Below are 24,837 nucleotides of genomic sequence, written 5' to 3' on the forward strand. Positions count from 1 at the left end.
GGGGTGGGGGCATTAGTGGTGGGGGGTAAGTACGTAAAGGAGAGAGAGAGAGAGAGAGAGAGAGAGAGAGAGAGAGAGAGAGAGAGAGAGAGAGAGACACGAGAGAGGGCAAAGGAGAGAGGTACATTGTGAGGTGCCCCCCCACCACACACAGTCAGTAGGAGTGCATTCCGAGGATCATGAAAATGAGGCTGGAGAAAGGGAGAGGGGTGGGTGGGTTTATAAAGGAGAGGCCCGGGATATACAGTCAACCCCCCCACCCACCCACCCCAGCCCCCGACAGGCGGTGCTCTTTTCACTGAAGACACAAGGCGACGGGGACGGCTTTGAGAGCGCCCCCCCCCCCCTCCCACCCACCCCCATCTGAAACAACCCACGGGCAAAGACGGGTCGGGAGAAAGAAACAGCAAAGGAGAGCAGAGTATCTCGGAATGGAGAGGCTGCAAGCACGGTGAAATGCGGAGCGTTCATGTGTAAGGGCCCGTGGTCCAGAGACGTTGCTGGACCGCATGCTTATATACTGTATATATATATATATATATATATACATATATAAACCTATATAAGCTGCTATATACAGCACAGACGGGAACGAGGGGACCGAGAAGATGACAGACAGGAGGGGAGGGGACGGGAGGGAGGGGGGGAAGGTGGGGTGTATACTGTCACGGGCTATGCAGCGTTGCAGGGTGGCTTGAACTCTGCCTGCACCACCACGTTGCACAAACAACGAGTCACATTATATATATACAAAGGAGGGAGAGCCAAACCACATTGACTACTATGGGCCGACAGTTCACCTACTGCCGCTGCCGCGTCCAAAATAGGGCTCAGACTGCAGCCCACACATGAAAATTACAACCTTGCTGGCGTGGACGGCATTGTATGGCCATAGGATTCCTTGGAATGGTACCAGTGTCTACTTGGCATGCATTCATCCACCCAAGTCATACTGCGTTTGCCAACTATGTGGCATTGCATGATGGGAATTCTGCACCACATTTATTTTTGTTTAAACAATGTAGAAGGAAAGGGTGTATTAATTAAACACATGGCGTCCCTATTCTGGGCATGGCATTATAGGCAAACGTTCTCAAAAATAGCCTTGGCCTATACTGTATGCTTAAGGTGAAAAATAGCTCACAACACGTCGCACCGTGACGCGTTGTGAGCCTATTTGATTTTAAGTGGCCAATTGAACAGTGTAAAAGCGCTGCTAGCAGCCCCTAGAGCTCATATGGTGCCTTACGCCCACCTGGAAATTGGGAGAAGAAAACAAAAAGGAAAACCAAAATCACTAGGGTTCATCCTGGAATCAGCTTATTATTAAATATTGTGTGTAAAAAATATATATATTTTGGCCTCTAGAGGATAGGTCAATGGAGGTCTCTCAAATGTATCTTCCAGGGAGCTTCAATGCTCTCAGCAGATTTCATGACATTCGGCCCATTATATTTTGAGATAAAGTGTGTGTAAGATGAAAAGCCAGAATGAGAAAGGGCCTTCGTCTAGGGAGCATAAAGATGCCCATAAAATTCCATGGCAATCCAGCAAATAGATTTCAAGAATGTTTTTGTGGAACAAAATGGTAGACGGACAGACCGACCAATGGACAGACTGACCAACATAGCCATTCTGAGAGTCCTACTGCTGGAGGGCCAGGCTAAAAATACGATTTTCAAGACTTTCCACAAATTCACAATGTCATTGCAAATTATATAACGACTAGAGTTCGAAAGTTCCAGAGTACAGAGAAAATGTAAAAAAATTACCCCTTACACTTTCAGTGTTAAATTCACTGCATTTTGTTGTGTACGGTGAAAAAACAGAGCTACACATTAACAAATAATAGTGAAATGTAAAAATAAATAGTGATAAAAAAAAAAGACAAGCTTTTTTCTCTCTATAAGGCTGTTAAAAAACGAAAAGTAAACACCTGAATGGTACTTTGTCATATGATGATGACCCGTGCCAAAAATAGCTGATGCTGATGCCATGAGTTGTGAGCTTGTAGAAGTGATATTTTCCACAGGGACACCGTCGTGTCACTAACAATAAATGAGACTTTAAAACCCTATACTTGAATTAATCGGATTCACAAGGGCTCTATAAGTATAAAGAAGCTCACAACGCAAAATTTACACTTTGTGAGCTTGTAGATCAGCTATTTTCGGCGAATGTCAGCATCCCCCAGACTAGGGATGCTAGGGTTCAAGTGGTTAAGAGTCCTCAAAAGCTTCAGAATAAGGACTCAGGTGACAAAGAAAAGAAAAGAAAAGAAAAGAAAAGAAAAGAAAAGAAAAGAAAAGAAAAGAAAAGAAAAGAAAAGAAAAGAGGGGGGGGTCTACCCAGCACTGGGCCGTGTGGATCTCCTTACTGAATGTTCACCACACCTGATGCACTGTTTCAAAAACTGACACAGATAATATGTCCACCCCAGTGAGCATGAGCTATTGAGCCATATCTTTTACCAGCTATACAGCTATACAGGCCCCAGCTTTATCCTCCCCGAGAGCCACAGATTAATATTTATGTGAGCGAGGAGGGAAACTTTTCCTCAACACCTCGCTCGCCCCCCCCCCCCCCTCCTCCTCTCCTGATTTACTGTGCCAGAGTTGTGCAGTGTGCTCTCTTTCTCTCTCTCTCTCTCTCTTTCTTTGACCCAAGAGACAGAATTCCACAAGTGTGTTTGCGAGAGTTTCGCACAAACTCGAGCACACAGATGCATACGCGCACACACGCGCGCACACATGAGGACGTGCACATTTTGTCACAAGCACGATTTCGGATTTTCTACCCGTGCATACAAGAAAGCACACAGACGCGCGCGCGCACACACACACACACACACACACACATACACGCACAGGCACAAACAGACTTTTTTTCCATCTCAAGAACACTTGTGTGTCAAGCACACTTTTGAGCTCTCACAGACAATGTGCGCACACACGCACGCGCCGGCACACACACACACACATACGAGAAAGAATCTTTTTTTTTTCTTTCACTGGGTGATATTGGAGGAAGCTGGGGTAGTCTTGCAGTCCCATTGCAGTGCTATACAATCCCCTCCATATGTTTGGCTGTGAGTTCAGACCCCCCCCCCACCACCCCCCCACAGAGCCCTCCTGCATTACGTCACAGCGGAGCTATTCCTGCAGAGAGCTCAGGGGGATTAGGAAGTGAGAGAGAGGCGGACGCCCCCCCCCCCCACTCCACACCACACCTCCCCACCCCCCGGCTACAAACCCAGACGTATCCCTGCCTCGCATCCAGATACCTTCACTTCCTACCCTACCCACCCCCTATGTGTACCTATTATGCGCCCTTCGCCATCGAGATTCATGGGGAGTAAGCTTTTTTCTTTTTAAGACAAAACTTCCATTTCTACACTTTCAGAGTTAAAATGGTGCACTGCTGTAGGTGCGTGTACTACTACTGTATGTGTGCGCATGCGACAGCGAATGCCCTGCCCGCTGGTTTACCTCACAGCACGCGATATATCACCTTAGTGAAAGAAGCTACCCGCTGCTCCACTGAGACCACCTGGAGGAACGAAAGGCCCTCCGCTAAAGCCTCTCTGAATGAAAAGAAAACATCCCAGCGTACACATGTAGCCCGGGAATGGCAAGAGGCGCTTGAATCCACTTGTGGCTCGGCTACGGTGGATGTCCAATGAATCATTCATGGCGGCGAAAACATGACCTTGGTACTCCTCCAACAGAAATATACCGTACTGCGCTGTAGGTGCGGCAACGCTGCAATCCTGAGGTTAAAAGTGGAGTCTGAGGTTATGAAATTATTCGGCGCGGGTTCCCACCAAAGAGGTGGGATTGAAAGGCGGTGCACACCAGTGTCTGACATCCATGCATGAATGAGTTAACTATTTCGCTCTCATATGCTGTCAGGAAAAAAAAGAGACAAGCCCATATACAGTATATATATACACACAACCGAAATCTACAGTGAATTGGAGTTAGGCGACATGGGGACCATTCATTTCGAGCGTCAAAGGAGACTTTTCAGTAGCGTACGCTCGTTACCGGACGTGAACAAGCCGGGTCATGGAAAAGAACACGTGCATTTCCCCCATTGTGCTTTTCAGAGATGTTTTGTCAAGGCACTAACTAAGTAAAAAATGTCACTCATTCGCCGGGCCCCCTTCTAAATTGATATCGGACAGGAGTGGGAGTCAATCAAAACCATCTTGTCGGCAACAACGGGCTCAGACCTCCTTGAAGACCTCACACCGATAGGTGCCCCCCTACCCCCACTCCTTTTTTTCTGCCCTCCATTCTTCTTTATCTAATTCAAGTGTCAATTTTACCCTGGCGCCCGCTGAGACCTTTTCTTCCCCCATTGTCTCTGGCCACTGGAGTGAGATGCCTCCTCCTTAATCGTTGATCCAATTAATTTAGGGGATCTTTTTTGCCTCGCTCTCCCGGAGAATGAGAGGCCACTGAATGAAAACTTGCAACAAAAGGATTAACTTTATACAGACCAGTGTCATTGATTGACACCGGTGCCAAGAAACGCCTGTGTGGCTGCCATGACGCAGGGGGTCGAGTTACGGTGCCTCAGACCGAGGAGAGTGGCCCTTCCAGAAAGAGACCAACATGTCTAATTAACTCGCGTCAAATAAAAGTTTTTTCTTGTGGTAATTCAAGAGCAACTCTTAACACCCCACAGCCTGTTTTTTTTTATGGCTCTGCCTCCTGGCAAGCTGTTTTTTTTTTTATGGCAGGAGCTTATTAAACTGATGTCATATTAGTTTTTTTCAGTGGACACCTGGCATCTCTATGCACCATTCTTCGTTCGGGTCGCCAAGGGAAGCATTGGGCCGCGCAACAGTGGGTCCCCGTCTGTAAAGTCTGCCACAGACGTGGGAGTGGGCAATAAACCCTATGGACGAAATAAAAAGGCGCTCCGGAAAAAAATTCCCGCTTGAATGTAACCGCACACCGCTTTGTTCGACTCGGCTTGATTTACCTTTTTTTGCCCAATTATCTAAATTCCCTGTAGTTTGTACAGTCATACGCTCAGAGAGCATTGATGGCGGTTAGGGAAAAGATACATTAGTGACAGGACACATAATTAGGATCAGTCCATAATTAGGTGTCTGCAAAGTTAGGGAGCTGTAGAGTACATGGAGAAGCTGAAGCTGAGAGTTAAGGCTCTGGGACCAAGTATATTCTCCATAATGCCGGTGTTCAAACTGTTTGATCGAGCTGGCTAATTGGACGCTGGAGCTGCAGTCCTCAAGAGGTGTGTGTGTGTGTGTGTGTGTGTGTGGGGGGGGGGGGTACACGAGCAGACTAGACCGAATCAATGAAGGGACTTTCGATTCTTCTAAAAGATTAACAAATCGTATGTGTTTTAATAAATCATGTGTCTCGACATGAATAAATCATAGGGTGTTCAGCCTCTGGGGGACATTCCTTCAAATCAGTCAAAGGAGAAGAAGGACCCGATGCAGCACTGCTCTCGAAGGGGTACAGGTGGTACCGTAGTGATGGCGGTGCTCAGAAAGAAGTTACCGCGATGACAGATGTTTGTGTGAGTGTGTGTGTGTGTGTGCGTGTGCCTGAATATGCGTGCTTATAACATTGATTGACAGTGAACGTATAAAAGTATAAAAACACATCTACCCTCTCTGTGTATCTCGATTGTGTATTGATGTTGTACTTCTTCTGTGACAGTTATGTTTTTTTTTTTTTACAGTCTGCGTTTGCAGCTCACAGGTGGTACAGCAAAGTAATGAAACACTATCATTGGTTGATTTTGGTTGATTGATCAAGAACACAGTCTTGGGGAAGCAGCTCGTTTCCAGTTAAGCAGTATAACTCCCCGACTTTGCAATGCTCCAAAACTTTATCTCAGTGTTGATTTGCAAGCTGCATTGCGGTTCCATGCAGCACCTCTTATGCGTCTCCTCCGGCAGAAGACAATGCTCTGTGTGTTTCCCTTCAACAATAGTGAATCAAGCCGGTGGTGACACCCGAGCTCGTAGGTTTTTCTGAACAGTATTGTTTTCCAGCTGCAGGGATGTTTGAGCTCAGCTGACAGCTTTTTCCAACTCGAAAATAGATTTTCTTTTCCCAGTCTCATTGTATACGCGAAGCATTTTCTCACTAAACATTGTGTGCCCAAGTCCCAGAACTGAACAAAGGTGGTCCGTATGTTAGCATGCGATCCAGTACTCCCAGAGCAACAGCACTCCCTATTCTCGTCAGTCTAATTTATAAATTTCCGCATGGTGGCGTTGCACACTGAAAATAACCGATCTACAAGCTTACGACGCGTCGTGGATGCGATGCATTGTGAGCTTGTAGATCTGCTACTTTCGACGCACGATACTGTTGTAAGATGACATTTAAATCAGGCTTAATTAATTTAATAATGAGCACTGCTCTCTCTCTCTCTCTCTCTCTCCCTCTCTCTCATATGCCCCTACCCTTTATGGCATCCTCTCTAAGTGGCTGCAGGTGAGTGTTCACAATTATCTCCGTCTTTTCCATTTTGGGAGAGTGGGCGGAAAAAAACACAAGCGGCGCACAGTGCAACTAATTGTTCCATTAAACAAAATGGAGAATGCGGGAGGGGTAATCAAGCGGCTTTGTTGCAAATAACGTGCAGCAGAAATGTCGCTATTTTGTCTGATGATGTTTTTGACAAACCCAACAAGCTGCTGTGGCTGGTCCACCTGTGGTCTTTGCAGTGGTGGAAAGTAACTAAGTACATTTACTCAAATACTGTACTCCACTACACCTCAAAGGGAAATATTTCTAGTTACTTTGTAGATTTAGATTATTATTACAATTAAGCCCTATTTGAAAGTTAATCTATTCAAAAATAGTCAATGACAAGTTCACAAGGCTGCATTGATAGTAGATTGGCTAAAGATTTTTTTACATTTTGAAAACATAAAAAACATGAAATAGGACATTGCACATGAGTACTTTTACTTTTGTTGTAGCCAGTACTTCGATTCTTCAACTTAAGTAAAATTCTGAATACAGGACTTTGCTTGTAACAGACTATTTCTACATTGTGGTATTGCTACTTTTACTTAAGTATACAACGGAGTACTTATTCCACCTCCGGTTATTTGGGATGAGCTGTAGAAAAGCCGACATAATGTGTTTGTGAGTTGCCAGACAACGCACATAGCATATCATTTCTGATGCATTGGACAGAAATGCTGTTCAACATGGAGAGATTGTTTTCAAATGTACCGTACAGAGGCACACCTGCAGTTTTTCAGAGATGCGTCTGGCAAACTTTCAAATTGTAGAAGCTTTTATTATTCCTCGGATTCTAAACACAATGTGTGTGTGTGTGTGTGTGTGTGTGTGTGTGTGTGTGTGTGTGTGTGTGTGTGTGTGTGTGTGTGCATGTACCTGCGATCTGTCTTCTTGTCTTGTTTGTCAGTTCCTTTGCCAGGCAATGCCTTCTTTACACTTGTCTGTGAAACAAACAGTACATATCAGTACATCTGGTTCGTCCAATGTATTTGTGTTGTCCACATCAAATAAATAAATCAAAATCAGTATACAAAATGTGAAACCAACAATACACACATTTTAATCCGAGATACAAGACCATGGCCTGAGTCCTGAGCATTGTGGAACCTGATGTGCATCTATACAGTAAAATCCTCAATGTTAATTTAACTCTTAAGAGAGTACTTGCTTCCATTTGTACACTCTTTGGAGTTAAATGAACACTAAGGATTTTACTGTGTACTAATGTTGAATATCGTCGGTGTAGGGTGGAAACATTGGCCCTCATTTATCAACGGAGCGTATAAACCGGCGTATATTTTTCCATATATTCGGCCGTACACCAACGTCGAAGTCACATTTATCAACGCATCCTACACAGCCGATCCGAGCGTACATTTGGTCCCAGCCTTGATAAATGTCACGGCTGAAACCGAGCGTCATTTAAATAACATGCCCTTAAATATTCTCAAAACGCCCCGATTTTACGACATGAAGAACCAGAATACGACCAAAGACATCATGAAAAGCCAATAAGAAAGAGTTTCCCCCGCCACACACGCCCCTCTCTCTCACACACGCCCCTCTCTCTCACACACACACACACACACACACACACACACACACACACACACACACACACACACACACACACACACACACACACACACACACACACACACACACACACACACACACACACACACACACACACACACACACACACACAGAGCTGTGTTTTTCATGTAATCCGTACCGGTACAATCTTTGTCACGTAGGCTTGTAGCCTACATGAATGACATATTATGATACCAATCACATCGCCATGAATGGAATACGTTTGTATATTAATTTATTTACCCATACCGAGCAGTGCGCATTCGAGTTACACTAAAATAAAGCCGTCATGTAGGCTATTCCCATTTCCCAGTGAGACTCGGACCATCGGACGGGCGAGTCCCGTCCCGCTCCGCATTAATGAGAGATAGCCTGGAGAGAACATTAATGGATGAAGGCTGGTGTGTGTTGGACCATGGTTTAAATGTCTGATCTCCCGGTGGCCATGAAAATATAACAGCAGTGCCGCTGCACCAGTCTAAACTCCCGAGAGTGCTCTCGCAGAAGCGCTCGTATATTTTGAAAATAGCAGATCTACAAGCTCACAACCCATCGTGATGCGACGCTGGCTTGTGAGCTTGTAGATCTGCTATTTTCAATGCAGCCAGATCTACAATCTTATCTGAATGACTGTTAAAGCAGTTTGTTTAAATTACTTTATAATGTTATATTTTCACAGGGATTATTTATTTGTGTAGATATACATTTATGAGTGGATTATGTGTCCAGATGCCTGTCAGACAGTCAGACAATGCTGCTCCGCAGGTCTAGGATGGAATAAACGGGCGCAGCCAACGTCAACAACTGCTATCGACCAGACGTGAGATCTCAGCTTACGGTAGGATGAATCCAACGTCAGGATATATTGATAAATGCCGAAAGGTGCGGTGATCTCGCCGTACGCCCATTATTTGGTCTGCACCGCGTTGATAAATGAGGGCCAGTGTATGTCTGAAACCGTAACTTTTCAAGAAATGGATCCAATGTAGTTATTTAGTTTTTTTTCATTGGTTAGATATTCATAAAACCCACAGACAGACTCACTTTCATATCTTTTGTTGTGAGCTTGTCGATTGACTATTTTTGCTACTCTGTGTGACACTGTATTGTAACAAAGTAAGGCATTAATTTACGAACAAAACATAAAGAGTTTAAATCTGGAGATAAGAGGTTTCTGCCCGACAGCAACGATATGAAACAGCTGCAGTACGCAGCTGCTCTGTGGAAGAATACTTAATTCCTGAGAGTTCATTTAGCTGTGAGGGGTTAAATTATGGGTCCATTTTACACTCTCAGAATAACACTCACAGGTCCAGTATACAGTATGTTGTAGTCTGCATATTATTCTGCTGTGAGACAGAGCCGAAGCTGCTTGTTATCAGACATGGGGTCGACATTTTCTTAACCACTTAAGCCCTTCAGTATATACTTCTTCACACGACAAATAGCAAAAATAACAAATCTACAAGCTAACAACGCATCACATTTCAGACCCGGATTTATGTGGTTAACATACATTTTGAAATTGTGATATTATCAAATAAATATCAAACATCAGTTTTCCAAAAGGAAATGCATTTAATTTAGTCTGACCAGAAGCCGCGATAAAACAATATCCCCACCGGCCATGAAAATAACTGACCAGAGGGGGGGGATATCTAAAGCAAAGGCATGGACCCCCACTCCCCAAAAACCAAAACCTGTATCAGACGTTCACCTTGCTCAACTCATCCAACTGAAAGGGGAGGAATTCAGAAGGAGGCGGGGACATCATTAAATCCAGGAACTTGGCACGGCTGTCCTCAACCGTCTGATTGGCTGGTGGAGGGGCATCCCTCTCCTCTTGTCCAGTGAAGAGGCCTATATGCAGGACACGTGACAGAAAAGCATCTTCAGTGACATCCAGGCCATGACCAGATTTACTTTATATCATAAAACATATAGTTACGTTCCTTGATTATGATTGGCTGAGGCGCGTTTCAACCTGTTGGAAAATACTATAAACACACACCTGTGACTGCATGTATCACTATTACTGCGTTGAATAGAATATTTGTATTGACATTTTTAAAAGCACACCGAAATGAATGGATAAAAACACAAACATTTAAAACACACAACCAACAAGGTTGGTTCAAGGTTCATTCAGAGAGGGGTCAGGACTGCTGCTACAGTAACTCTACGTCGTGCCTAATCCTTTTACCTGTTGTACCTAAAAACACTAAGAACAACAGCCTCTTGGGGGTTATTGCTTAAATTAACAGGAATCCATGTCATTAGAATGCCAAAGACAATAATAAGGAGACCCAACTGAACAGAGACCAAATAATGCAAGCCCAAATGAATCCCGAGGTTAGAGACACAATCTCAGACTGGTACTTACCATCACAATGCATTTAGTCTCTCTATTTTGGTTGCCTTAAAAAAACTGTAGGTCATGCCGACTTGCCACTGCATAGCTAAGGGATCTATGTTAATTGTTAAGTGAATGGGAAGGCAGGGTTTCTGGCCTATTCAGACTCAGTGCATGCTATGGTATTGTAGTCTAGTCCAACAGCAAAATAATTTCCTGTGGTTCAAAATGTGTGTGTGAACCATAGATATAAAAGAGTAGGTCATGAGTGCCCTGCTTCCGTGTTCACAGCCATCTACTTTGCTGGGTGACCGAATGATGCTTATTGCTAGGATACCATTCAATCCATTGCATTGAACATTGAACGCGTCACGGAGGCCCCCATGGATTGTTTACATTCTGTTCTGTGCTTGAGAGCGAAGTGCAGCGTTGCTATGAATGGGAATGTCCATTCTATACTTAGTACTGTATTCCTATGGTGTGGACTTTAAAGTAAGCTGATGAAAAAAGGTGATATATTCCTATGGTGTGGACTTTAAAGTAGGTTGATGAATAAAGGTGATATTTTCATCAATCAATCAAAAGATGTCTTTGTCGTCAATGGAAATTGTGATAAGAACAAATTTGTAAATTCATAGATATAAATAAACCAATAAAATATAATAATAGTAATTGTATTTCTGATTAAGTGGGGATTAGAGGAGGGGGAATGACAATTGTCATAAAAATGATTTAAATAAACAAGAGAGATAAATAAGGGATCCTAGACGAGCCCCCATTTAAGTTACTCCCCTTTCCTCGTAACAGGGATACAATGTATAAAAGGATTATTGTAAACATGTGATGTTTTCCTGGCATAGGTTGGGATAATATAAGCTAGATGTAAGGTCTAAAATTAATGCAAAAGGTCATGAGTGACCAGCTTTAGATTTTCCGGTGGAGCTTCCGAATATCAAGTCACAAAAAAAACGCGAACTCACACTTGGGGAAAAATGGAATTCAGCGTACGTTATATATGTCTGTCTGCCCTGCCTATCCCAGGATGCTGGAACAGGTAGGCTGTTGTCTACAGTGGGAGGCTACCGCAGAGACAGCTAGCTGGGGGGAGCAGAGGAGACAGCCAGCGTCATCCTGACCCCTCTGTGGGTGCTTATTAATTAGGATGATTAGGAGAGACAGAGATAGACGGAGATAGAGAGAAGGAAAGATGAGGGGGGTGCGGATGGAGAAAGGTTAGAGATCTTTCTTCTGGGACCACAGCACAGCGTGAGGGGAAGCATTAGTAACTTTTCCCTCCTCCTGTCTTCTCTTCCTCTCCAGCAGGCCGGAGGCATATAGCTGGGATCGTTTGACCTCCCGGCATGGTGCAACCAGCGGCTAATTAGAGGCAGCCCCCCCCCCCACCCCCCACGACCTCTCTCTCTGTCTGTGTCTCTTTCTCTCTGTCTCTGTCTCTGAATGACTGAGCCACAGTCATCTGCTGATCACCCCACCACCGCCACTCGAGACACACAGGTGAACAGCACTTGACTCCGTACGGCGGAATAGGAGACAAAAACACAACAAGGACAGACGAAAGATACTGTATATTCGGACAGTCGGGCTGTGCTCGAACTGAAGAAGTTCTCAGTTGAATAATAGTCATAGAAATTTGTCGACTTATTGATTAGTTACACACACACACAAACACAAAAAATATATATAAATATATATATATAATATATATGCCCCATATATTTTGTCTCTCGGGTCAAAGAAGGATATTGAAAGCAAGAGAGAGAGCGAGAGAGAGAGAGAGAGAGAGAGAGAGGAAAAAGACGTGATGGCATGGAGGTGCGAGGAAGAAAAGGGGGTCATTATAGAGACAAGGAAGGAGACAAAAGAGAGTGGGATGCAATGGTGAAGATGAAAAGAGTAAAAGAAGGTACAGAATACATAATGGGGGAAGTGAGAAAAGAAGCAAAGCTGAGGAGAGAGGAAGAAGAAAAGACAGCCAAAGGACGAGATGGAGGCAGACACAACAGGGCACAGATGAGAGGCAGTGCAATAAAGAATTTATGGAACGCACGATCAAACGAGCACATTACCTTCTCTAATAAAAAAAAGATGCCATTCAGAGCACAAAATGTGTGAATATTAGCTCTGATTATGCATATGATTATTTCACAGCAACTCATCACAAGGTTGGGTGTGTGAAGGGGGGGCTCTTCCTAACTCAAATTGATTGGCTTTATCGACCCAGAAAGCCGGATTAAATAATTAGAAATGAGGTTTTACAGTCCAATATTACTCACGTCTGCATGTCACCCACTCATAATAAAAACCAGCCAAAGACGACAAATTAAGCTGCGGAGGGGGAAGAGAGAGGGAGAAAGAAAGGAAAGCTCTCGCCCACCACCAATTTTCAGTTGTCATGGTCGGAATTCTTTGATGTTGGAACATTTGACAAACAAACACTGTGTGTCTGTTCGGTAAATGAATTCTGTCTGTGGCAGAGGGTTTAGATGAGACTGCCACAGCATACATAGCAATCAAATATACTGTCCCATTAAGGTCCCCATGTTTTGCGCTTTAGCCTGATTTATTCTTCATCGTGCGACAAAGTTGTGCGCTGAAAATAGCCGATTAACAAGCTCATAACGTGCTGCATCACAATGCGTTGTGAGCTTCTAGATCTGCTATTTTTGACACACGACCCGGTCATACGAGCACACAGAAAGGAGAAATGCATTTTGACCTGACATGAAAGAGCTTTGAGCATTGTGTACAAGGCCTGGAAAATCAGAATGGATAGAGGTGTTTATGGAAGGATTTGGAAAGGGGAAAATAGTAGCAGTCCATTCAACAGACTTAATCGCTACTGTACAGCAGCCAGTTACCGCCACACTGGCAAAGTCTCCCACTGGCCTGAGTGTGGCGCTAGAGTAAAGTACTGAAGTCTTCAAAATCAGTAGGGTTCATCGGGGAGCATGACTGCACTCAGCAAGTTTAAAGGCAGTCCACCCATTAGATTGTGAGACACATTATCTGGTGTGTAAGTGTACATTTTGGCCTAATGGATGTGCTAAAGAAAAGGCCATAGAGTAAAAAACTAAATCCCCTGGGGAGCATGATGCCCTTAAGTTCTATGTTCATAAGTTGGCACTTAATGTGTTTAATTTGAGAGCATGTATGATCATCATTTGAGACTGCTCATTTAGCAACAATTAGCAAATGATGGAGAAAAACGTTGTGGAGTGGCCAATTCATTTCATTAGGCAATTATTAGATGGAACTCCACAGTTCTTCTATACAGCACAAAGAGTATATCGACTGACTCTGCCAGCTTTCCCCAGAACACCAAGCCATGATATACGCTTTCTCCTTTATTTTTGGGCGGTGAAACCGCCCCTATAAGTGAGATTTGGAAAAATGTACATTTTCCTGCGCTGTGATCTGGGCCCAGGAAATTTGTACAATTATCCTGCGCTGTGATTGGCCAATCACAGTCTATTCAGGACTGTGATTGGCCAGTGTCACATGACACATGTGCATAGCCCTATATAAGAAACCATAACTTGAAAAAAACCAAAAATTTGTTTTTTTCAAGTTATGGTTTCGTCCATCATAAAGAGTGTTTCAATAAATGTATTTATCTTTTGTACATGATTGGTTGACTCCATTCAGTATTGTGATTAGCTAGCAAGACACCGCCCACTTCACACAGGGTGTGATTTTTTATTTATTTATTATTTCATTAAATTTTTTAGCTCACAATTTTGTAACCCATTTTTTCACCCAGTGCCAATGCCTAAACTTGTAATCCTGGGCGCTACTCTCCCTCTGCCAGCCTGGGGAGAGCACCGAACTGAGCTCATGCTTCCTTCAATGCATGAGGAGTGAGCAGGCCGCTTCTTATCACCTGACAGGGGGGAGTTTCCCCCGGAAGGACGTAGCGCGTGGAAGGAACACGTTATTCCAAACAGTTCCTTTCCCCTCCATCAGGCGCCCCGGCTGACCAGGGGGAGGCTGTATAGACACAGGATTACTGCATGTGTTTTGTGAGGGTACCTACCCTAGGGGACACGGGGAGAACATGCAAACTCCACACAGAAAGGCCCTTTCGCCTTTCTGTGTGGCGTTTGCAAGGCTTTCTCCTTTAAAGCACTGCTGTGTGGTGGTGTCCTGTCAGAATGTTATCCCTCTCATGGTCCCTCTGGCTGTAGGAACTGTACAGCAGCCAGTTACCACACTGGCAAAGTTTCAATCAGTCTCCCACTTCCACTTACTGACAGGCTGTTGTGACCCGGCTCCCCTTTCAAAACACACCCAGAGTGGGGTCGTGAACTCTTGCAGACACTGTGTGTCTCTCTGTGTGTGTGTGTGTGTGTGTGTGTGTGTGTGTGTGTGTGTGTGTGTGTGTGTGTGTGTGTGTGTGTGTGTTATTGGGAGGGGGCAACTGCACAACAGGTGCTGCAGCTGCTCAGCTAAAAAATAAACAATAAGGTCAGGAACACTAGTGCAGAGGTGTCCTTTGTAATAACAGCTGAAATCCAAGATGGCTGTTGAGTGGAAGGCCTAGAAGGCAGCATCAAACAGATGGGTCAGAGCTCGGGTTAATCATGTTCACCTGGAGCCATTTAGGTCAGTGACACTAACACGAGGAACTGAAGGGGCTAAATACCAAATGTCATTCAAAATGTCAAGTCATATTACATATTAAATTTTGTGTCTGATATTCACTTTGGACTTCTAACAACAGCGTTGCCTTTGCAGTAAAGCAGAGTTGGAAGAGGTGAGAGATTTGAGTCAACGCCGCAGGCCGCGGACCCTGAAAAGTCCTGACACAAGGCTAAACAGTAAAGTCCAGCATGCTACTTAGCCCGCACAGCTCAATCATGATGTGCATGGGCACCCCTCCGTCCGACCAGCAACAAGGACGCGCAAGTATTTAATCAAATTAGTAACGCAATAACTGCAGCGTGTGCAAGGTCCTCTCATCCTCTGCCAGCGTTGAAGCCATAAAACCCAGGCAGGGGAAGAGGGCAGGACAGGAGTAACATCGCTGGGCCTGCAAAGTGTCTTAAGTGGTGGCACACACAAAAAAATATCCCATGGCCCATTAATTTTCAAATTAAGCATTCCCTGCCGGCACTGATTTTGTCCTTCGTCATAAAGGGACTGACGTGGAGGTTACGGCTCCCTGTATTCGTGTGTCCTACCCCGGAGGCCCTCGCCGCACTCAGCTCCCTCAGGTTCTCCGCATGTCAGTGTTACAGCCAATTAGCATGCTATGCTGGAAACGTGTGCACCACGCAGGGCCGGATCTGCCCAAACCTGCCTACCTGATTGTCTTAATTGCAGTGTGGCCTCATTATCTCCTCCAGCTAAGTAAAGAGGAGGTGTAAATGGCGTTGTGTCTGTCTGTGTGTTTACCTGTTTTTTTTACGCTCTACCTTCAATTACCTCCATAGGTGCTGTGCATCTGGAGGGAGTTGATTTTCTGAAGAAGTGCTCTGACCTCACATGAAACGGGGATTCGGTTTTGTTTACTGAGCCGCGTGAGCTACTCCGCCGCCTGAATTGTGTTTGTGCTTCATTCTATAATGTGGAGAAGGTGGGCAAATGGAAATGATTGTCTCTTAGCGGTTCATTAAACAGCAATAAGGTTGCGCATTAGCCCTGAGCAATATGATATTCACCACTGCTCATATCACTTAGCCAGGCATCTGCTTCTGCCATTTCTGTCAGAGTCGATGCTTAAACAAGCTAAATCAATATGCCAATGATTATCATACGCCGCTATAATCGTCAAGTCATCTGACGCTGATAGAATAGACGAGCCCCGTGTGTGGCATGCATACAAATAGCAGACCAGACCTTTAGAGAATGATGGATAGAAGGAAAAGTCTCAACAACATTTGGTGATGTCTTTGGAGTCTCATTGCATGCATTTCACTTATAGCCAAGCTGCGTTTTTGCTAATGCATGATTATTGATTAACCACTATGTACTTTGTTACATTGCATGTCAAATAGCAAAAGTTGATCTACAAGCTCACAATGTTTTTGCCAAATGTTCTTCTGTTTTTGTCAAATGTTCTTCTAGTTTCACAGAATGTTCTTCTGTTTTTTGGCAAATGTTCTATTTTTAACAAGTTTTTCACAAATGTTCTTAGTATAGAATAGAATAGAATTAGAATAGGGATGGTAGGGTTCATGTTGAGAGTGAAAGGAACGAGAATGTAACCAAAAAAATTGTAATCAAACAAACCAAAATTCTAACTGTACGTTGCAGTTGAATAATGTGCATCTTGCAGTAGCAGATGACCAGGTGGAGAACTTGGTCTTCAGCGCTCTGTCCTCTTGTGACATCTCGCTGTAGGGAAAATGTCCCCCAGTTTTGCATTAGATAAAACGTGGTCGTTGGTAATTGGTTCTTGTCTCATGCATCATGGAACGAAGCCGGCGGCTATCATGGGGTCTCAATAGGAAATTATTATAACTCTCTCGTGCAGATTGCGCATAAAAGGCCCCAGCGGGGGGTGGGCCGTTTCAAGGAAGATTTATTTACAGAGTGAGTGCCATTGACTGGCATTAAAAGGCAAAATTTACAGTTTTCCATCTGCTTTTATAATACTTCTGGTCAAATATGTGCGAAAAATCCAATTATGTTTTATTGATCATCAAAACTATCCAGGGGGACCCGGCCTTGGATTTACGAGGGTGGGGTGCCAACCCAGGGCAGACTTGATAAATCAAGGTCACACCTCTCGGCTTCCAGAAGTAGATATGTATGTACAGTATGTAGTTGTATATCTATGTATCCCATAGGAAGGGCAGGCAACCCCCCCCCCCCCCCCCTCACAAGTACACACCTTCATCCCTCATTTTCTCAGTTGCTCCTCTGTTGATTTAAACAGCACTATCAAAGAAAGTACACAAAATCCTGAGTGTTAATTAATTTACATTTATTTATGTAAATTAACGCTCTGGATTTTACTGTGTACACTGTACAGTAGATAAACTTTCTCAGATGAACAGAAAAAGCCCAGTCTCTGGGTACATTGGCCTCCAGTGTTCTTACGTTGAAATGCAGTCTATTACTGACTTCCGTGTCTCAATTGAAATGTCTCTCGGGATGATTCCCTGCGTTTGACTAATCGAATAACATAGAACAGTGAAACCATCTTGCTTTCAGTAACTAGCTTGACATCCTATTGTCTGTTCGCCTGCTGGTTGTACTGTCTACGACGGCGGACATACAGTAAGTGGTCATTACTATTAGAAATAAGAGAGATGAAATGTGAGAAGGCAGACTATGTAGAAACATCAGAGGACCCTTTCCCCACACCGTCTCTGAAAACAAGTCCCAAACTCTAATGAGAGGCAACCTGCCCCTGAAGTACAGAAAACAGAGGTGGAGTGAGAGAGAGCGAGAGAGCGAGAGAGCGAGAGAGAGAGAGAGAGAGAGAGAGAGCACACACTCCATTAAATCAATTAAGTCTGCATGCTGCAGGAGTCTGGGCAGGAGGATAATTACTTAGGGAGAGCGATCAGAGTCTAATCTAATGATGATGCCCTTTGCTACCGGCTCCCAGACTTGATGAAGCAGCACTCCAGCGGGAGGGAGCCCTGGCTGTGAAACCGTGGAAACACACGCTTACACAGGTACAGTGTGTGTGTGTGTGTGTGTGCGCTCGCACGTACGTGCGTGTGTGTGTTTATAAGGTTAGGGAGTCAGGCCTGATTTATACTTAGCTGTGTGCCGGTGACATGCATCAAGAATTGCTGATCTACGACTCACAATGCGTCGCACCGCGTTGATTTACAAGCTCACACACTGTGATCTTGTAGATCGTATATTTTCAGTGTGTGACTCGATGAGCAACCAAGTATGGAACACTGATGGAACACTACGTGATGGAACACTGTGTGCGGGAGCCGAGAGGTTGACGGTTCATGCAGGGAGCGTAGAGGTGAAGTTCATGGCTTCATGCGTGGAGCGTAGGGGTGCTGTAGAGGAGGTCAGCCTAGCGCTCCACTCTCATTCTCACCTCACTAGCATCAACGGCTGCCAAATGAGCCCAGGCCATCAGGAAATTAACAACGCACTAAATGGGAGCCACCGTGACCTTCCCTCTCCTCTCTCCCTCACTCTCTCGTTCTCCATCTATCTCTTTCTCATCTTCAGCATGGCATTCATTCATTTCGCTCTAGTCTACACCCCCTGCCCTTTCCCTCCCTCCCTCTCTCTCTCTCTATCCATCCATCCCTCTCTCTCCCTTTCCCTCTCTTTCTCTCGCTCTCTCCCTCCCCCCCTGCTCCCCTGCTCCCTCTTTCTGTGTTCTTCTGACAGCACGGAGAAGGCCGGATTATCCCCCGGTGCATTTCCACTCGACTGAGAGGGGACTGCTTTTGAACTCTAACCGGCCGAGTCCTCATCTCAGTCCTATGGCGTTCACGAGACGTGAATGACGCGGAGGAGAAAGGAAGGGGAAGAAAATAGGGCTGCTAAGTAGGGAGGGACTGAAGGAGTAAGGTGAATGAAAAAAAAAAGAAATCCCCAAAAACAAACAGGACGGAGAGGGAGTGGGTTTTCAACATCAGAAGCGTATCGACTGGAGAGGGGGCCTGGCTCAGCTGTTCAACACGAGAGAGAGAAAGAGAGCGAGAGAGAGAGGGAGGGGGGGCTCCCATCAGCACCCCATTGATCCAGCGCTATTCCAGATCCGACAGCCAATCCTCCACAAGTTAGCCGAACGAGGCAGGACAATACCCGGCCAAAGCCACTCGTACTGAATGAGAAGGATAAATTGTGTGGGCCTGCATGGCCCACACAGGGGAGAAAAAAGAAGGTATTAGAACGTGATTTGAAAGGAAAGAAAGAGGATGGGGGGGGGGGGTTAGTGAGGGGGCAGTGAGAATGCAAGCGTCTTTATGAAATACACCAGGAGGCGTCCATGCCTGTATTTACCTTAAATGTGATTTATACATTGTGATGTGATGCGTTGTGAGCTTGTAGATCTGCAACCGGTGCGCTACAACAGCGAGCAACCAAGTATAAATCAGGCAATAGGCACACACACATCTTATACAAGGTAATGTATGACTGATTGCTTGCTATTCTTTGAGGCATGTCCCTTTTAAGTGGAGAGAAAATGTGCTATGTACGCTACGCACACTATATTTCTAAAGAGTTTGATGCCTCTGTTCAAGCACAAGAGCCACCCGATGATTCAAACTCAACAACTTGCACCCTAATTGCTAGTATTCACAGCATCAGCAGTAACAACCACTTAGCAATGACCTCTCCCATCCCTCCCACTTTCAATAGATAGAAAAGTGCCATAGGTGGTTAGCCATGTAATGTAGCACAGTTAAGCATAATACACAGACACTGGATGATCGTATTTCCTACCTGTGGCAAGGCACGTCAATGGCTGCAACTACAATATACTCAATTTTTTTCATTTGGATATCAGGATCCACATGGGAACGGCGTAGCTCAAATGTGGATGACGTACTTCACCAGTCTGACATCAGTTGTCTATGACATCAGTTATCTATGACGTATCTATGACGTATGACTCCAAATTTAGGTATGGTTTCACCTCGATCCAAGCCCCATTGACTTCCATTATACAATTAAAGTAACATTTTTCAGGAGGTACTAGGTTGGCCTACTGGCATTCTACACAAGACATTTGGCGGTGATCGGTCCAACAGTTTGTGAGATTCGCTCTGGACACAAATACCCACCGACCCTATTATAGATGGCTAGCCTCCTGCAGATAAGTAGGTCGGGAGAGGCTTATTGCCAGTATCAGCCGATAACGCGTGAGTCTGTCCCCATTACAATGCGCTAGACCCCTGCATGGATTGCTGAGGTGGAGCGCCACACCCACCATCAGCTCCCAGAACTTACCGCACGACTTGCCGCACCCAAGCCGTGCTACTCATGCGCTGAGTTGGCGGTGACCGGAATCGAACCCATGACCTTATGGTCCAAAGGCGAGAGCTCTACCGACTGAGCTAACCGGACACAAAGGGTTGTGACTCCTGCAGAGCCAGAAAATAAACAAAAGCAAGTCTGCAAAACTGTCTGCAGTGTCCACAGGAATACACTGGGTTAGATGAAGGTTACCTGAGGAAGAATCAGCGATGATGCCCGTGGACAGCCTCTCCCCTGATCGCTCCCCTCCGAGTTTGGCTCCTAGAAAAGGAGACGCATGTAAAACACATTTTGTAAAATAATTAACTATGCAATACAGTAGATCAGTGATAAAAAAAATATGTACTTTCAAGGACCCCCAATGTGATATGCATTAGGCCATGGATGCACATTTGATGCGATTTGTATCTCACCGTAAAATCCTTGGTGTTAATTTAACTCGAATTGTCAACTGGACCCATAATAGATCTGTAAAGATCCATTTGGTCCCTAACTATCAATCATTTAGCTGGGGACCCCCCTAAACGAACCCTAGTGGTCTCTGGACCATAAGTTGAGAATCAGCGTGAATCTGAGTAACTTCCATACTGTATAGGCACAGCTTAGTTCAATCGGCCCTTTGATGCACTACAATGTAAAAAAAGATAATAATACCAACAATGTAGCTACATGTACTGTACAGTGCACTGTACTGTTCATGCCCCCCTAATTTTGTTTCTTACTTTTCTTCTCTCGCCCTCGTTTTTCACCGCCATCTCTGTTTATTGACTATGTGTGTGTACACTGCATGTGCATGTGAGTGGGCGCGTCAGCGATGAGCTAATGAGGATGAGAAGCGTCGTGTGTTTGATACATGTTGGCGAACAGAGGTTTGATCTGGATTCTTTTTGCTTTCATGTCTTTCAATACAGCTCTGCTGATCAATTGGATTGTTAGTTGGAATTAACACCTGTCAACTCCATGGAGGGGTTGAGATTCCCTGTGCGTGCGTGCGTGTGTGTGTGTGTGTGTGTGTGTGTGTGTGTGTGTGTGTGTGTGTGTGCGTGTGTGCGTGTGTGCGTGTGTGTTTTATGTCACCCTGACATAAAACATCAACAACCATGAAACCACAGTGTTGACATCCATTCGGGGTATGGGACAGTGACCGCAAATACAGATCCCATAGTCTGCGGGGACCGCAGCCGTGACTACAGAATACAGATCCCATAGCCCGTGGCAAAAAATGTTAACAGCTTAAATTTGGTAAAAGTGAAGAATCTGCTTTCTTAGTCCCTGCATATGCCAATGGCTTGTCATGAAGCTTAGTAGGAATGATACTGCTTGAAACATCATGTGTGTATTGTTTTGATTTTGAGCAGGGGACGCTATTATGTGAATCCCAGGACAGTTTGGGGAACCGTATGCCCCAAGCCACCCAAGTGTGCTGTACATAGGTGACATCGGTTATTTACATACTGAGTGGAGAAGCGAGATCCAATAGCATGTTGTCACTTGAGACGCATATGAATATGCAGGAATCAGTCTCAACTGGATCTAGACACAATGTGGATATACAGTGTCTCTAGATACTAAACACTAGGTCTGAACAGGCCCCTACTATCACATCATTACCATTCCCAACAATGAGGAGTCTAGCCTTCTTTCATCTGGGAGGGAGGGAGGGAGCGAGAGAAAGGAGCCTCGTGTGTCTTTAATGGACTCTCCTTATGAAATATTTATCACCCTTCCACTCTGGGCTTGGTAATTGTCTCGCACATGCTAACTGCTAGCGAGTGGGCGCTAGCCTCGCGCTAGGCAAGTGACGCGGGGCAGGGCAGGAGGAAGGAAGGGCAGGAGCGCTAAGGTTAAAGTAACATTAACCTGCCAGCAGGTGAGCGGCGTTTGGAAGACATTAATGACATTGATCAAACACCCCGCTCACCTCTCAGCATGCTTCTTTTGCCCTTCCGCTGGTATCGCGTCTGCCAGCCTGTCCGACTGCCAACGTGATCTCTATACTCACACTCTGGGGGGAGCTGTGGGGGCGGCTGAATGATGCTTACTGGACAATGGATGGTGTACAATACATTTATGTGTGGGTTATCCTGCCTGGGAGTTATCCTACTTGAAAACCCATTATCCTGCCTAGATGTTTAACCTTCGAACTCTTAAAAGGAATCAGAAGGTGTGTTTTATTGACGCCATTATTGAACATTAAACCGAGAATGGTTTTCAACAATCTGTATTAATAATCACTTAAAGGAGAGAGCCAGATCAAAATACATGTGGATTGTATATGCCTATAATCAGTCACAAACATACCTGATGCGGTTGACTTTCTTCATAGAAGGCCCTGTTCTCCATTCTGCAGACCCCTCCCACAGCTAGAATGGAGCCTAGAGCATATCGCTAATTCGGCTATTTTCGTCGCTCCATGTAGTGTCCAGGCACTCACACATGCACTGTTTGTCATGAGGGGAGGTGGGAGCGCTCCACGCGAAATCTTGCGAGACGCGATAATCTCGCGAGAGTTCACGCAACAGAGCCGTTCTGTAGGAATGAAAGCATGATAAAAGTCAACTGCATCAAGTATGTTGGTGACTGATTATAGGCAGATACAATCCACATGTATTTTGGTCTGGCCTGCTCCTTTAAACTACATGTGTCGTGATGCGATGGGGTGTGAGCTGATAGATCTGCTATTTTCAACGAATGTTTGTCTATTTTCACTGACTGTTCGCCTAGCATGCCATGCCCAGAATATTGACGCTAGGGTGTTTAAAATTCATGGTCAGCCTAGTTTTCTGTGAAGAAAAGAAAAATACCGAACTCTTACAAAATGTCACGCAAACTATACTCTGTTCTTCTTCTCTTTAAGTTCTTCCATTGAGACGTGTTTAGACGCGTTTTTTTTTAACGCTATGGCTTTGCATTTGTTCCTCAAGAATGTCATTGTGCTCTATGAAAGCCCCTCAATTTCCATTGAGCCCAGGCCCCTGGCACTAACCTAGGCGAGGAGGTGTGCAAACCCAGTGCCATGACAGAAGAGCTTCTCCTCCGCTCGGCCGACCAAGACATCTGCAAAGCCTGATAGAGTCACGTCTCGCCCCCAAAATCCAGGGAGCTCCCCGAGGGAAATCTTAAGTGTATAAGTATATTACAGCAGACGAAACATCCAAGCTTCCTTTTAAGTCAGAGCTGGGGGCAGTCTTTTTTTTCCCCTTTTTTCTCTCTCTTTTCTGCCAACCTCAGGCGGGCATCAGCCCCCTGGCTGTGATTGGCCCAGTGATGTTCTCCACTCGCTCTAAAATAAGCATTTAAAGAAGAGGCGGGGAGGGCGAATGAAGAGATAGAAGTCGAGACGCGCCGATGCAAATAAAAGGGCGCGGGGGAATTAAAGCGCTGCGCATGGATGCGTGCATGTCGATGTGCGTGTCTGTGTCTGTGTGTGTGTGTGTGTGTGTACTGTGTGAGTGGGACTGGTAGAGGGCTTGTTGCCATGTGCGCCCGCTATCTCTCCTCACCATCCAGGTAGCTGGGGGTGGCAGCTCCCCCGCCCCCGAGCGCAAGGCCGTCTGATCCGCTTCCAGACTCCCACACGCCCTCCAGGAGCGACGAGTCAGCCTGTGCCACCGAGCCCGATTTAGCCCCCGCCAAGGGCGGGGGAGTGAGAGCGGGGGGCTCCGCCACTGCTGCTGTTGCCGCCGTCGCGGTAGTTGCGGCGAGGGGGGGCGCGGGAGGGGGGCCTCTGGAGTCCCTCTTTTCAAAGGCTCGCTCCATCAAAGGGAAGCTGACAACCTGAAAGCCACTGAGTGGAGAGATGAGAGCAGAGTGGGGAGAGAGAGACAGAGAGAGAGAGAGAGAGAGAGGAGACAGAGAAAGAGAGAGAAAGGGTGTGGGTGAGCAGGATGATGGTGGGAGAAGAGCGATGGATAAGGGCGGACGAGCGGGTGATGGAATGTGAGGGAGGACAAGAGTTGACAGTGGATGAGTGGGAGAGAGAGAGAGAGAGAGAGGTAGATGGAGCGATAGAGATGGAGAGAGAGAGAGAGAGAGAGAGTCTTGCGCCAGCAGAACACATGTAGTACATGCACAGCTAACATTTTGTGTCTCAGTGTGGTGAGCCCCCCCCCCCCCCCCCTTTGCCATCTCGCCAAGAGAAACACAGACAATACCATTTTAAACTCAGTACATCGTGCTCTTTTGAGATGCGCTCACCACAGAACGGGGCCAAAAACAGGATTACAGGCAAACAACCATACAGTAGCTATGTCTCAACAGCTAAAAGAAGACGCCGTTACAGCCATAAAGGCATGATCCGTGTAAAGCAAAGGGATATTGTCCGCCCCCCCCCTCCTCCCTGAAAGACACAACTGGAGCGTAGGAGCACACACTTTGATAGAGAATGAAACCAGGGGCGCATTCTCCCTTGACATATATATTTTGTTC

The 24,837-nt window shown here is 45.5% G+C and overlaps 1 protein-coding gene across 1 annotated transcript in view; it reads right to left on the minus strand.

Annotated features, from left to right (window-relative positions):
* LOC308096512 (MORN repeat-containing protein 1-like) overlaps positions 1-24,837 on the minus strand; it is a gene marked incomplete at both ends in the record, with an annotated part of 62,687 nt that overhangs the window by 15,585 nt on the left and 22,265 nt on the right. The window contains 4 exons of the mRNA XM_080443932.1: positions 7,404-7,468; positions 9,841-9,983; positions 20,602-20,670; positions 23,913-24,196. Coding sequence (XP_080300058.1) covers positions 7,404-7,468; positions 9,841-9,983; positions 20,602-20,670; positions 23,913-24,196 — 561 coding nt within the window. The remainder of the gene's footprint in view (positions 1-7,403; positions 7,469-9,840; positions 9,984-20,601; positions 20,671-23,912; positions 24,197-24,837) is intronic.

This window comes from Gymnoscopelus braueri (assembly GCF_963280865.1).
Source record: "Gymnoscopelus braueri genome assembly, chromosome: 12".
NCBI classification, from domain to species: domain Eukaryota; kingdom Metazoa; phylum Chordata; class Actinopteri; order Myctophiformes; family Myctophidae; genus Gymnoscopelus; species Gymnoscopelus braueri.